Source organism: Oncorhynchus masou, chromosome 1 (genome assembly GCF_036934945.1).
Source record: "Oncorhynchus masou masou isolate Uvic2021 chromosome 1, UVic_Omas_1.1, whole genome shotgun sequence".
NCBI classification, from domain to species: Eukaryota; Metazoa; Chordata; class Actinopteri; order Salmoniformes; family Salmonidae; genus Oncorhynchus; species Oncorhynchus masou.
The window spans coordinates 46,746,040-46,760,481 of record NC_088212.1 but is presented as its reverse complement, the minus strand read 5'-3'; the positions used below and the strand labels follow the sequence as shown (position 1 = coordinate 46,760,481).

Sequence of the window (14,442 nt, the reverse complement as noted above, 5' to 3'; positions counted from 1 at the left end):
AGCCTATCAGAAGCTTCTAAAGCCATGACATCCTTTTCTGGAATTTTCCAAGCTGCTTAAAGGCACAGTCAACTTGGTGTATGTAAACTTCTGACCCACTGTAATTGTGAATTCTAAGTGAAATAATCTGTCTGGAATTAATTGTTTGAAAAATTACTTGTGTTATGCACAAAGTAGATATCCTAACTGACTAGCCAAATCTATAGTTTGTTAACAAGAATTTTGTGGAGTGGTTGAAAAACGAGTTTTAATGACTCCAACCTAAGTGTATGTAAACTTCCAACTTCAACTGTAGCTAGCTATATGTATATCATTAGCAGCTAGCTAGTCATCTACAGCAATAACAGCAGTCAGAGCTCATTTCCACAGACTGTCACTGTTACAACAAATGCTTCGGAGGTAAGTTGGTCGATGTCAGTCAGCAGTTTTGCCGTAGCTCTGTGTATTTCCTGCATGTTCCCGGGCTACCCCTGCTCCCCACTGTGTGATGTTTGCTGGTGCGGTGGGGTGGGGTGGGACTCTAATGATTGTGGTGTCAGGTTTGGTTTTAGCTTCTGTCCTTTCTCCTCAGCGCTTTGACCTTCAGGGCATAGTCGGGATAAACAGGCCTTTGATGGAGGCCATTACTTCTAGCTGTCAGATACTGATGCACACAGCCAGGGCAAGGTTTATAGCCGCTCCCTATTCCCAGGAAGCAATGTGGTGAGAGGTCGACAACTACACTGTTTATACCTATCCAGACTACTGGTGTGGTTTACAACTGGTCCAGATTCCCTCCCTAGCCTTTCCCCTGGGCCCTTCCCTTAAATGCAAATCTGTAATGTGGAAGCAATATGGTGAATGCACCATCACTACACTGCTTATACCTATCCAGACCCTTCAGATGGGAAAACATTGTAAGGTTAGAGCCAAGGGAAGGGGTAGGAAGTGAATTGGGACTGCCCGTGTGTTACTTCCAGCTGTCAGCTATTGATGCACAGCCATGATATTGGTTGCCGAATGGAAAAACACTCAATACAGAAGCAGGGATAGCTAAGGCCAAGGTTTTTTATTAGCTGTTACTAGGGCCAGGAGTTTGTCCTCCTGACCAGGACAAACTCCTGGCCATAGTTATTATGAAAAACACAGTTTGCTCTTTTTAACGTCAAGTTCTTAAGCACAGCCCTACAAAGTGCTTTTATTCATACTCTTCGCTTGTGTAAAAGGCGTGATCACAATCGTCAGAAGCACATCAGAGACTGCTTTTTCTCTTTATGCTAAGCTTTAAACCAAAGTGCAGCTGCAGCTGTTCTTTAAAGTTCAACGAGCCAGTCTATGATTTCCACTGCTTATGATCCCGGTAACACTTAAGATGTCTTCTCCCGTGTTTTACATATCAACTACCGCCTCCGGCTGTATTACCACGCCGGCTTTGAAGGTGTCTGAAGACTTATTCCAGCTTTAAAATATCTGACAAAATTGATTTTCTCACCTTAAAATGACATAGCAAAGGATTCTGTCTGCTTCCCAAATGGGACCCTATTCCCTATATCAGGTTTCTCCAACTGGCGTCCCACGGGCCAAATTTAAGCAACACATAATAAAAATACATACGTGTGATCGTATACAAACGTTATCAAGGTTTGAAATTATTATGTTTTAGTCAAATATTGTATCTGTTAGGGCTTCTTGCGGTTAATTTGCAGTCTACAAATTATTTGTTATTATGTTCCGGCCCCATGAGCATCCGCACAACAAAATAATTGTCCCGTGGCTGAATCTAGTTAATTATCCCTGCCCTATTTAGTTCACCACTTTTGAATAGGGCCCATCGGGCTCTGGGTCAAAAGTAAGGCACTATTGTGAATAGGGTGCCATTTGGGAGGTACAGACTATTCTTGAGGCGTGAAGTAAAGGAAACTAGTGGGTTGGATGGTGGCGGGTAGGGAGTGTAGGGGGTGTCCATGAGAGGGGAGAACCGACTGTCACTGGGCTCAAAATATTTCACAACACCTTTGTGTTTTGCACTGTGCTGGGGCTGATAACAATGTTTACGTCCCTCTCAGCACGACGCACCAGGAAGCTGAGATTACCTCTGTCTTCAGAGTGAGACTGGGTCTGTGTCCCAAATCAAACCTCATTCCCTATATAATACACTTCTTTTGGTCAAAACTAGTGCAAAATTTAAGGAATAGTATGCCCTTTGGGACGTAGACAGGGAGAGAATCCCCCAAGGTGTATTCTGGATATTCGTAGCTTTATCCCCCATGCAACACTTGATCACAAACAAGGCTGTTCAAAAGAAAGCTGGATAATAGTGTAAAAAGTGGAAGGCAAATGTTTAATTCTCAAACCTCCTTATCATCTACAAAGACCGTTCACCTTCAAAGACTTCCCTTCTTCACCATTTGAAATGCTGAAATAGAAGTGGCAAGTGCTTGAAATTTAAATTGATCACCCCCCCCCCAATCCCAAATTGAAATTGAGCCCCCATACAAGCTATGCTGAAGCAATGCTTGTACAATCCAGTCATTTATTTGGTGGAGCTGCGACTGCAAGACAGAGAGGCACTCACCACCGCGTCCGATGATAGCTGCTATGTTTGTGTCGTCCTATGTCTCTAATGCATCCATTTCTGTCTGTGGTTGTGTCCACCTTGGTGTCCGCGACCTCCCATTTTCTCTCATCGGCTTTGAGTGGCTGGCAGGTTGTTGTCTCCGTGCTGTGGATTGATAGATAAAAATGAAGAATGGCTTTAGTTTTTTCTCTCTCTCTCTCTCTCTCTCTCTCTCTCTCTCTCTCTCTCTCTCTCTCTCTCTCTCTTCTTCTATTCTCTCTCTTCTTCTATCTTCTATTCCCTATATAGTGCACTACTTTTGACCAGAGCCCCATGGGCCTTGGTCAAAAGTAATGCTCTTACAGCTCCTGGAGGCCAGCTAGAGGCCAGCTATTCTCCATTCAAATGAGCTGTCAGTTGAAATGCAGTTATTTACATGCTTCAGTTGACCTGACATCCTCTGAAATTATTTTCTGCATCTCGAGGTCTCGAGGTTGGCAGGCGTAGCAATGGGGAGGCTTTGGCAAGTGGAACAGTTGAACAGCTAAGCACAGGCAGAGGCAGAGCACCTTGAGTTTGTCCTTCCATAAGGGATGAAGAAACTGCCGCTTATACTCATTGCATAGTAGCAGCTATCAGACCCAAAAGATCAAACAATTCAATCACATTCTATCACTGTGCTATATTACTATGCTCTATTACTCACAGATTTACCACTTCATTCTCCCAACATGTAGAATGGAAACAGTGTTATGGAAATTACACCAGTAATGAATGAATATAACAGCATTCCACTACATGCATTTAACTATGGACGATCATGATTTGGACACAAAGCTACTGTACCGTTTCCTATGCAATTTTGTATTAAAATCACATGAAAATTATTTAGCCTTTTTTGTTGTTGCATTGACTCCTACAGTCTTGTCTTCATCACAATATCAAACCTATGTAATATGACTGTACAGATAATAGTACACTACTTTCCCATAGGGCTCTGGTCAGAAGTACCACACTATATAGGGAATAGGGTGACATTTGAGACACAGACTTCTTGTGCCCTTTCCTTATTACCATACTGTGTTTTAGTCATGGGAGATTGAAGCGTAATTATACGTCTTCCTCCTTTCGAGCGTCTCTGTCTGATTGTAATGAGAAGATAATCAGGAGCTGAGATTAAGACTTGATTGCCTCCTCTCCCTCCGCTCAGAGCTTTCTGCTTTCTCTCTCTCCCACCTCGGTGTTATAGACTGAGGGCCACACACACACAGAGAAAAAACACACACACACACACTCACAAGCAATTACAGTGAGCGAATGTACACGTACACACATGTAGGCACGCACACCGTCTATATGGCCTGTAGTGTCAAACTACTAATGTAAAAGTGCAGGCTGTCTCCATCACGGTGGTGAGTTTTAAAGGTGATGGGTGAAATGAAGACAGCTGACGCTTGCTGGGTTGGGTGATTAATATGATCAAGGAATCAAGGGAAGGAGACTGAGGCTGAATTAATATTTCAATACAAACTAGATGATGATTCATTTATTTTTTATTCTGTTAGGAGAAAAAGTAGGCCCTATTTGTTCTCTAGATTGCTATTGGCATTGACGTCATGGACCAGTTTTTATTACGACGGCGCTGTGATGGAATATCTTTCCAGAATTGTCTTGTATTTGAAGAGGAATTATGTGGCCTGTAATCCTCGGGAATACTGACAGAACCTTGAATTTGTTTACGCTGAGGCGAGTAGAAGACAGGTACAGGTGTGGAATCTTAATTTGTTGGTGTGGTATCTTAAATGAGCCTCATGATTTACCTAGATTCACTGAAAACACAAATTCCTCTTTCTCTCTCGCTCTCTCAAACCAGACAGAATAAATGTCCTACTACTGCACATCCTACTACTGCGACATTCAAAGGTACAAAAAAAATATCTCAAATGTCGCCATACACATCAACAATCGTCATTTTATATAGTTTACTAACACAAGATAGATTTTGGTCTCCACTACGACATACAGTGCCTTCGGAAATTATTCAGACCCCATGACTTTTTCAACATTTTGTTACGTTAGAGCCTTATTCTTAAATACTTTTTTTTTAAATCATCAACAATTTACACACAATACCCCATAATGACAAAGCAAAAAACGTTTAAAAAAACAAGCAGAAATACCTTATTGACATAAGTATTCAGACCCTTTTACTATGAGACTCGAAATTGAGCTCAGGCGCGGCCTGTTTCAATTGATCATCCTTGAGATTTTTCTACAACTTGATTGGAGTCCACCTGTGGTAAATTATATTGATTGGACATGATTTGGAAAGGCACACACCTGTCTATATAAGGTACCACATTTGACAGTGCATGTCAGAGCAAAAACCAAGCCATGAGGTTGAAGGAATTGTCTGTAAAGCTCTGAGACAGGACTATGTGGAGGCACAGATCTGAGGAAGGGTACAGTACCAAACATTTATGCAGCATTGAACACAGTGGCCCCCATCATTCTTAAATGGAAGATGTTTGGCACCACCAAGACACTTCCTAGAGCTGGCTGGGCTCTAAACAGAGTCTATAAAACATTAGGAACACCTGTTCTGTTCATGATATACTGTAGACTGATCAGGTGAATCCAGGTGAAAGCTATAATCCCTTATTGATGTCATGGAGACATGTTAAAGAATCATTTTTTTGCCTTGAGAGAATTGAGACAAGGATTGTGTATGTGTGCCATTCAGAGGGTGAATGGGTAAAACAAAAGATTTAAGTGCCTTTGAACAGGGTATGGTAGTAGGTGCCAGGCACACGGGTTTGAGTGTGTCAAGAACTGCAACGTTGCTGCAAAGCCTGTGTGTATCAAGAATGGTCCATCACCTAAAGGACATCCAGACAACTTGACAGAACTGGGGGAAGCATTGACTTCAACATGGGCCAGCATCCCTGTGGAACACTTATGACACCTTGTAGAGTCCATGCCCCGACGAATTGAGGCTGTTCTGAGGGTTAAACGGGGTGCCACTCAATATTAGGAAAGTGTTCCTAAGGTTTTGTACACTAAGTGTAGCCTATCAAAACACTTTTCCCAGTAGGAATGATCCGTTTTTTTTTTTAATATCGTAAAATCCTCCCTGCTGCAGGATTATTTTTCTTCTGCGGCAAAACAGGTCAAATTAAGATCCAATATCTGTAAGAGGAGTTATACGTTGGACAGGAGTCGGTCAAAACCTGTAAAAAGGTGAAAACTGTTTAGGGGTTAAATAGGGAAGTAAGGAACAATAAAAATGTTCCTATGCCATGAAGAGCTATACATTTTCTTTATTATGTAGATATCCAACATGACCCACCCTCATAATTAGACAGAATACCCTGGCAGAGATGGTATTACAAAGGTATGTCAGTTTTGGGTCATACATTCCCTCGAGACATTCGTTTTCCCAAATAAATATGAACACAATAATTTTTTTCTGATTGACATCCTATCACACTAATGATATTCTGTATTCTTAATTTGAGCCAGTTTGCTACAGCAGGAAAAGAATCCTGCAGCAAAAGGAAATATCAGGAATGAAAGGTAAGACCCAAGTGCAGACTGTGTGAAGTAACAATGTTCATTGTAACCACAGGGGCAGGCAAACGACAGGTCAAGGCAGGTAGGGGTCGATAATCCAGAGAAGAGCCCAAGGTACAGGCGGGCTCAAGTCAGGCAGAGGTCGGTAATCCAGAGGTGGAGCAAAGATACCGGACAGCAGGCAGTCTCAGGGGCAGAGACAGGCATTGGTCAGGCGGGCGGGTAAAGGGTCCGGACAGGCAAAGGTCAAAAACCAGGAGGGCGAGAAAAAGAGAGACTAGGGACAAAACACTGGTCGGCTTGAACAAACAAGACAAACTGGCAACAGATGGACAGAAAACACAGGTATAAATACACAGGGGATAATGGGGACGATGCGGGGTGGAAAGAAGCACGAGGACAGGTGAAACGGATCAGGGTGTGACAGAAAATGTGAACGATTATCTAGATTATAATTCATGGACATCTTTGGTAAGGGTTGATCCATTTTTCGTTTGTGCAAATCAAGTCTGACATTTTCAATGGAAATGACAAACTTTAGAGGCCAATTTAAACCTTGAGTACACTACTGCTGTACCAGAAAATTCCCAGCAAACAAAAATGGTGTCAAATTTAATATCCTACATATACATTCCCAAATAAAGATGAACACAGTCATCCTATCATACTAATGACATACTCTAATGATATTCTACATAATCCTATGCAATCTCTGCTGTTGTGGAACACTTATAGAAGGGGTATAACCAGGCTGTGACTGTGGCTCAGCTTTGTTGTTGTCTTTATCAGAGTGACTCATGCTTCCTGGAACAGTGAAACAGGCCCCGGTGCTCTGTAGCGTTGTTATGTAGTACTGCTGCTATTGTGGTGTATCATGTGGAAGAGGGGGGGAAGCAACAACAGATGGAGCAGAATCTACATCACAAACAGGAGAGAGGAGCTTAAAGGGGGCATTACTTTCACCTCAGCAAACTCCCCAGGGTCAGAGAGAGAGAGCTAAAGAGTGTGTATGAAGGGAGATGCTTCGGGGGAGGGCGTGTGTGCATACATTCTTACATGCCCGTTAATGCATTATTGTGTCTGAGTACAGAAATTAACCATCTATTACAGTGTATTGTTCTGTAAGTAAATCTATGACACTCCATTTAGTATGATATATTTCGTTATGTTATATTATGAATGGAATCGCGATATCATATGCTTTATAGGGCATATAGTGTTAGGGAAAGGGTTTGCTAAAATGTCCCCGACTCAAACACGCAACCTTTGCTAGACGGTCGTGGATTACGCACACCCATCCTTCCCGACCAACCTCCCTACTTTCGTTTCTGTCTAAAGTAACTAGACCATTAGTACGTATCATCCATCATGGAGTTGCTCAGAAATACGTAAATTATGTTTCGTATGGCTCTGAGGCTAGGCTGACACACTCTTGTGCATGCATGCATAGACACACACACACACACACACACACACACACACACACACACACACACACACACACACACACACACACACACACACACACACACACACACACACACACACAGTACCTCTAATGACGGTGTGAAAAAAAATCTATAAGGAAATAGTAAATCAGATTTGTACGCCACTCTGCAAGAAAAGCTGACATAATTTCCTCCTGCATCGGCGTGTGTCTATTTCTCTCTTTCCTTCCCTCTGCACAGACACTTCCAAATGGAGTGTTAACACAAAACGTGAAGGGAAAAAGGCCAGACGTTTTGCTTGTGATTTGATGGCAGAATGTCTCGGGAGAGATGGTAGATGGGAGCAGCGTGGAGCAGAGTTTTGTATGGAGCCTCCACAAGGATGTAACAAAGAGGGATTCTGAATCTAGACCAGCATTATGTTCCAACTTCTCTCCCTTCCACTACTGATGCCCTGCTGTGACTGGATACATTCTTCCAAGTACAGTATGACTTACAGCATTTTATGCCCCCCAGGCTTTGTGGGTACTGTGTATGTTTCTTTTGTAGGCCAGTATGGTGTGCCGAGATGAATCGTGGATGTAAGATTCCATTCAGTCCTTCTCATCCACTTCTCATGGTCACTGTGAAGGGATGTGCGTTCTGTTTCGCAAGATGGGGGTAATTTTGGCTGCCATGCATAGGGCAAAACAGATTAAAAGGACATGGCAAAATGCTCAACCAAGGTTTAAGACTTGCTGCAATTCCAGTCTTTCCCCCATACATTTTATTTTGATGGGGCACTAAAACCACATAGACGTTAAATTGCATTCTTACTCACAGGTGCAACAAATATAGCAATAGCAATAGCAAGGCACACCTCAAAATATTTTGACGCACCAGAAACAACAAAACCATGGACCCACTCGTGGTCACAAGGTTTTTGGTGCACCAAAGATGCGGTACGGTACTGTATTCTGCAGGACTACAGTACCATTTCCAAATAAGGCAATTCTTTCCCCATGCACAATATTTCCCACAGGGCGCCATCATTTACAGTATGCTGCAGTAAAATGTTTCAGATTATTTTACTGTTGACTATACCCAAATTACCATATCAATTAAAGTTTATTAAAGTTTTTGTTTTAGTTTCAGTGCACATCTACAGGGACATACTGGCATTGCCAAGAAGACCCGTGCGTGTCTAATAGAGCTTTAATAGAGGAGATGCCAGAAAGGATCGATACATCTAGCCTCAAACAGGAAGGGAAAACAGGAAAAACAAGATGGTGGATCAATAAATTTAACAACACAACCACAGCCGTTCAGGGAGAGGGCAAGTCAAAGGAGATGTCAACATTTGGATTATGGTCTTCCTCATTGACATTGACATAGTACATGTAGGTTAAACAGTCGATTTAGGCAGAGAAAACAAACATGGTGTGACAGGAACCCACCCTGCATACAAAATGATGGCCTGAGAATGATTAGTGACATTCACTTTATCAATGAATGATCATTGACTTTGGGGGAGCCTTGGTACAGTGGTCTCATAAACAAGTCAGTAATGGAAACTCAGATAAAGAAGCCCACTGTCCATGTACGATTACCCTGAAACCACAGTGGAGATGGGGGAAAAAGGAACTTGGAGGGATGTGTTCAAATATAGAGTACATACCACCTAGCATACCACTTACAGTAGAATTACTTACGGTGCTTTCGGAAAGTATTCAGACCCTTTGACTTTTTCCACATTGTTACTTTACAGCCTTATTCTAAAATGGATGAAATTGTTTTTTCCCCCTAATCAATCTACACACAATAACCCATACTGACAATGCAAAAACAGGCTTTTAGAAATGTTTGCACAAAAAAAAATACAAAAAAACTGAAAATCTCATTTACTTAAGTATTGAGACCCTTTACTCAGTACTTTGTTGAAGCACCTTTGGCAGCGATTACAGCCTCAAATCTTTTTGGGTAACATAGTTACCTGATTTGTTAGATATTAATAGTTAGCAATTAATACTTATCAAATAGGAGGATATTTCTGTTATGTTAGTGTCTGTGTTTTTATGGTCTCCACTATAGTTCCCTGTAGTTAATCTGGGTTTATGGTCACCAGAAATGGCTTGAGCTGACAAATGAGTTGAAGACTGCATTACATAGACAAGATGTGGTGGGTGTAACTGAGATAGAGATAGCCAGGAGGAGTGTAGTGTTCAGCTGTATATAGTACGCTGCATTTGTGTAAAGGTTCGGGGGGTCGAACGATGATTGTTTGAAGAAAGGACCAAATCTCTCTCAGTACTGAATTTCCATGACACACTACCAGTTTGGCTCACCTGAATTTGGGGAGTTTATCCCATTCTTCTCTGCAGATCCTCTTAAGCTCTGTCAGGTTGGATGGGTAGAGTCGCAGCACAGCTATTTTCAGGTCTCTTCAGAGATGTTCAATTGGGTCCGGGTTCTGGCTAGGCCACTCAAGGACATTCAGAGACTTGTCCCGAAGCCACTCCTGCATTGTCTTGGCTGTGTGCTTAGGGTCGTTGTCTTGTTGGAAGGTGAACCTTCCCTCCAGTCTGAAGTCCTGAGTGCTCTGGAGCAGGTTTTCATCAAGGATCTCTCTGTACTTTGCTCCGTTCATCTCTGCCTCGATCCTGACTAGTCTCCCAGTCTCTGATGCTGAAAAACATCCCCACAGCATCATGCTGCCACCACCATGCTTCACCGTAGGGATGGTGCCAGGACTCTCCAGATGTGACACTTGGCATTTAGGCCAAAGAGTTCAATCTTGGTTTCATCCGACCAGAGAATCTTGTTTCTCATAGTGTCAGAGTCTTTAGATGACTTTTGGCAAACTCCAAGCGGGCTGTCATGTGGCTTCCGTCTGACCACTCTATCATAAAGGCCTGATTGGTGGAGTGCTGCAGAGATGGTTGTCCTTCTGGAAGGTTCTCCCATCGCCACAGAGGAACTCTGGAGCTCTGTCAGAGAGACCATCGGGTACTTGGTCACCTCCCTGACCAAGGCCCTTCTCCCCTGATTGCTCAGTTTGGCCGGGACAGCCATCTCTAGGAAGAGTCTTGGTGGTTCCAAACTTCTTCCATTTATGAATGATGGAGGCCTTTTCTTCTTGGGGACCTTCAATGCTGCAGACATTTTTTGGTACCTTTACCCAGATCTGTGCCTCGATGCAATCCTGTCTTGGAGCTCTACGGACATTTCATTTGACCACATGGCTTGGTCTCTGCTCCGACATGCACTGTCAGCTGTGGGACCTTATAATATATACATAGGTGTGTGCCTTTCCAAATCATGTCAAATCAATTGAATTTACCACAGGTGGACTACAATAAAAGTTGTAGAAGCATCTCACGGATGATCAATGGAAACAGGATGCACCAGAGCTCAATTTCGAGTCTCATAGCAAAGGGCCTGAATACTTATGTAAATAAGGTATTTGTTTTTAATAAATGTTCAAAAATGTCTAAAAACATGTTTTCGCTTTGTCGTTATGTTTTAAGAAAAATCAATTTTAGAATAAGGCTGTAACATAACAAAACTTGCAAAAGGTCAAGGGGTCTGAATACTTTCTGAAGGCACTGTGTGCCCAATACATTGCCTTATTCAAATTGGCATGCTAATATGGACATGGACAGAGTCAAAATAAAGAGAATGTGTGTGTTAGTGTGTCTTAGAGATCTTCCTTCGCCAGTTGCTGTGGGTGATTTGAGCATTCATTCGGTCCCTAGACACTCCTCTGAAGTTCAGCAAGGCTAATATGCTGTTCATTACCCATGTCAAAGCTAGCAGGAACAATGGATAATCATTATTATAGGCGATGAAAGTCATGGTAATTAGGAGTGTAAGAGACATGATCTAGCACCACAATTAAACACCCGATAGACTAGCACACCCTATTTAAATTAAGGCGTATTGTTTGTCCAAGTTCCATATTCTAGGGACAACTTAATTATCACCCAAAGACTTTCCTAGATAGCAATTAGATTAATGATGTGAATACACTTGCCCCGGGGGTACTACACTACTCCAATAACGAACTTGTACACTTTTCATGTAGAGTTGGATTGGTTTGCGAAATGTGTCATACTACGAAGCATCTTTTCCAGTATTTTTCCAGTAGCTATAGTGGATGCAGAACCAGGCTAATCCAGCCCAGGTTCAGCTCAGTTGTGGGAAATAGGTCTACGTGAAATACTACTGTATCAGGGTTGGGGTCAATTCCGTTTCAATTCCAGTCAATTCAGTGCAATTCCGATTCCAATTCTCTTCAGTGCTTTGCATTTAGGAACATTTGGAATTGGGGAATTGGAATTTGGTTTACTTTCTGAATTTACTGGAATTGAAATGGAATTGAACCCGACCCTGTACTGTGTCTCCACGTGTTCTCTGTGTCAACCCTCACATATCTGTCCTTTTTTTGCAGCATGCAGTGGCTCATATTTGTGAAGAAGAGGTAAGTACCCACTGTGGTGCTATTAGGTCAGTGTCTAATGAAAGCAGAGGAGGAGAGCTGCAACGATGATTAGAGGTCACTCCACTCGCGTTCAACACACAACAGTAGGTGGAGGCTCCCTCTCAATACACAAACCCACCCACACCTATCCATGACCCACACTCATTATTAAACATGCAGGTACATACGCTTATACACCTGCTTGTCATCGCAAACAAGCAAGCCATTTAAGTGGACTGTGGTGGTACTAGATTTTGCATATGGATGAGACCAAGCGCAGCCAGTGTACTCACAAATAGAGCAGCATCAAATCAAATCAAATTGTATTAGTATTGGGCCGTACTCACTACCCTCTGTAGTGCCTTGAGGTCAGAGCCTGGTGGATGGTCGATGGTGCAGCTGTAGAACCTTTTGAGGATCTGAGGACCCATGCCAAATCTTTTCAGTCTCCTGATGGGAAATAGGTTTTGTTGTGCACTCTTCACGACTGTCTTGGTGTACTTGGACCATGTTAGTTTGTTGATGATGTGGACACCAATGAACTTGAAGCTTTCGTTCTGTTCCACTACAGCCCTGTCGATGAGAATGGGGGTGTGCTCAGTCCTCCTTTTCCTGTAGTCCACAATCATCTCCTTTGTTGTGATCACGTTGAGGGAGAGGTTGTTGTCCTGGTACCAAACTGCCAGGTCTCTGACCTCCTCCCTATAGGCTGTCTCGTCGTTGTCGGTGATCAGGCCTACCACTGTTGTGTCATCGGCAAACTTAATGATGGTGTTGGAGCCGTGAATGGCCGTGCAAGCATGAGTGAACGGGGATTACAGGAGGGGACTGAGCAAGCACCCATGAGGGGCCCCTTTGTTGAGGATCAGCGTGGCGAATGTGTTGTTGGGGCAGTCTGTCAGGAAGTCCAGAATCCAGTTGCAGAGGGAGATGTTTAGTCCCAGGGTCCTTAGCTTATTGATGAGCTTTTAGGGCACCATGGTGTTGAACGCTGAGCTGTCGCCAATGAATAGCATTCTCACATAGGTGTTCCTTTTGTCCAGGTGGGAAAGGGCAGTGGGGAGATCTGTGGATCTGTTGGGGCGGTATAAAAATTGTAGTGGGTCTAGGGTTTCTGGGATAATGGTGTTGATGTGAGCCATGACTAGGAGCGGACTGAAACAATAATTCAGGCCGGGAATTTGACTCCATCCCAGGCCACCCTGTTCACGCAAACCACCAGACCGCTAATTTTGTAGGCTAACCTCTATTTGTTGATGTAACAGGTACCAAACTAGTTATACGTTTGGCCACTATGTTCATCGGGGAAGAAAGTTATCCACATTACAAAATACAAACATTTGGGGCTGACCAACAAGTAGCATATCTGAACACTGAGTTTTCAAGGTATGCTATGGCTATGGGGTGCACCCTCACCCATAGCCCCCAAAAACTCACTAGAAATACACCAATCATAGCACATAAAAATGTACAAGGCTCGACACACAAAACTATTAGCCTACACTTTTTAAAAAGAGAATGAGATATACAGTTAGCTCAAATGTTCAGTTAGTATCTTTACATTCCAGCATCAAGCATATCAAAAGTATCAAAAAACTTCACACACACACATTCACTGAACTTGAACATAACCTACAACAATGTACAGTAAGTAAGTAAAATACAAAAGTCGAAAAAAATGTAGATTACAATGTTCACTTACTGGTGTCCATTGAGCAAACAACACAAAAAATAAACACATCTATACACTGAGTCAATGAAATGAAACATTGGCTACATAACTGCAAGTATAATACAAAAGTTTTAAAAAAACATGCCTCTGTACAAAAGCTTTAACTCACAGCAAATTTTCTTTCACCCTTGTCAGCCTTTTAAGGAAGAGTCATAGCATAGCTACTTCAGAGTAACCAGTAAGTAATTACCACTAGTAAACCAGTAGGCGGTAACTCACTGCTCTCTGCCATCTTGTCAATGATGTCATCTTTGTCAAGTCCCATAAGAATCTCCTTCTCTGTTGCCATCAAAAGGAACACTTCAAGATTCTCTAGAGTGAGGGAGGTTCTTAGTTCTTCACGAATTTCAGGCTGGAGTAGGTCCTCTCACAAGTCACCTGAGTGATGGATAGGGTGAGGAGGAACTTGTAGCCCAAACCAATGATACGCATCCGCGAGCAGATAGCAGCATATCGGGCAGTTTTTACATGTGGAACAACTTCTGCTCACCAACTCCACACTTTCATCAGGATCCTCAAAGCCTTCCCCTGACTCATCACTGGTGGCGGCGGCCTTGGTGTTGTACTCCTCCAATGCTGCCTGCTTCAGTCTTTCCCACTGTTGTACAAGGCTGATCAGTTCAGCCTGCAATGCCTCAACAGTGACATGTTCATCAAATTCCAGTAAGCATTTGCTGAGCTCCTTCATGGCTGT

General features: G+C 42.8%; 1 protein-coding gene across 1 annotated transcript in view; it reads right to left on the bottom strand.

The window, feature by feature from the left end:
• Positions 1–14,442, bottom strand: part of LOC135545448 (serine/arginine repetitive matrix protein 4-like) — a 96,022-nt gene that overhangs the window by 20,318 nt on the left and 61,262 nt on the right. Inside the window, exon 2 of the mRNA XM_064973072.1 lies at positions 2,555–2,701. Within this exon, the coding sequence (XP_064829144.1) occupies positions 2,555–2,701 (147 nt within the window). The remainder of the gene's footprint in view (positions 1–2,554; positions 2,702–14,442) is intronic.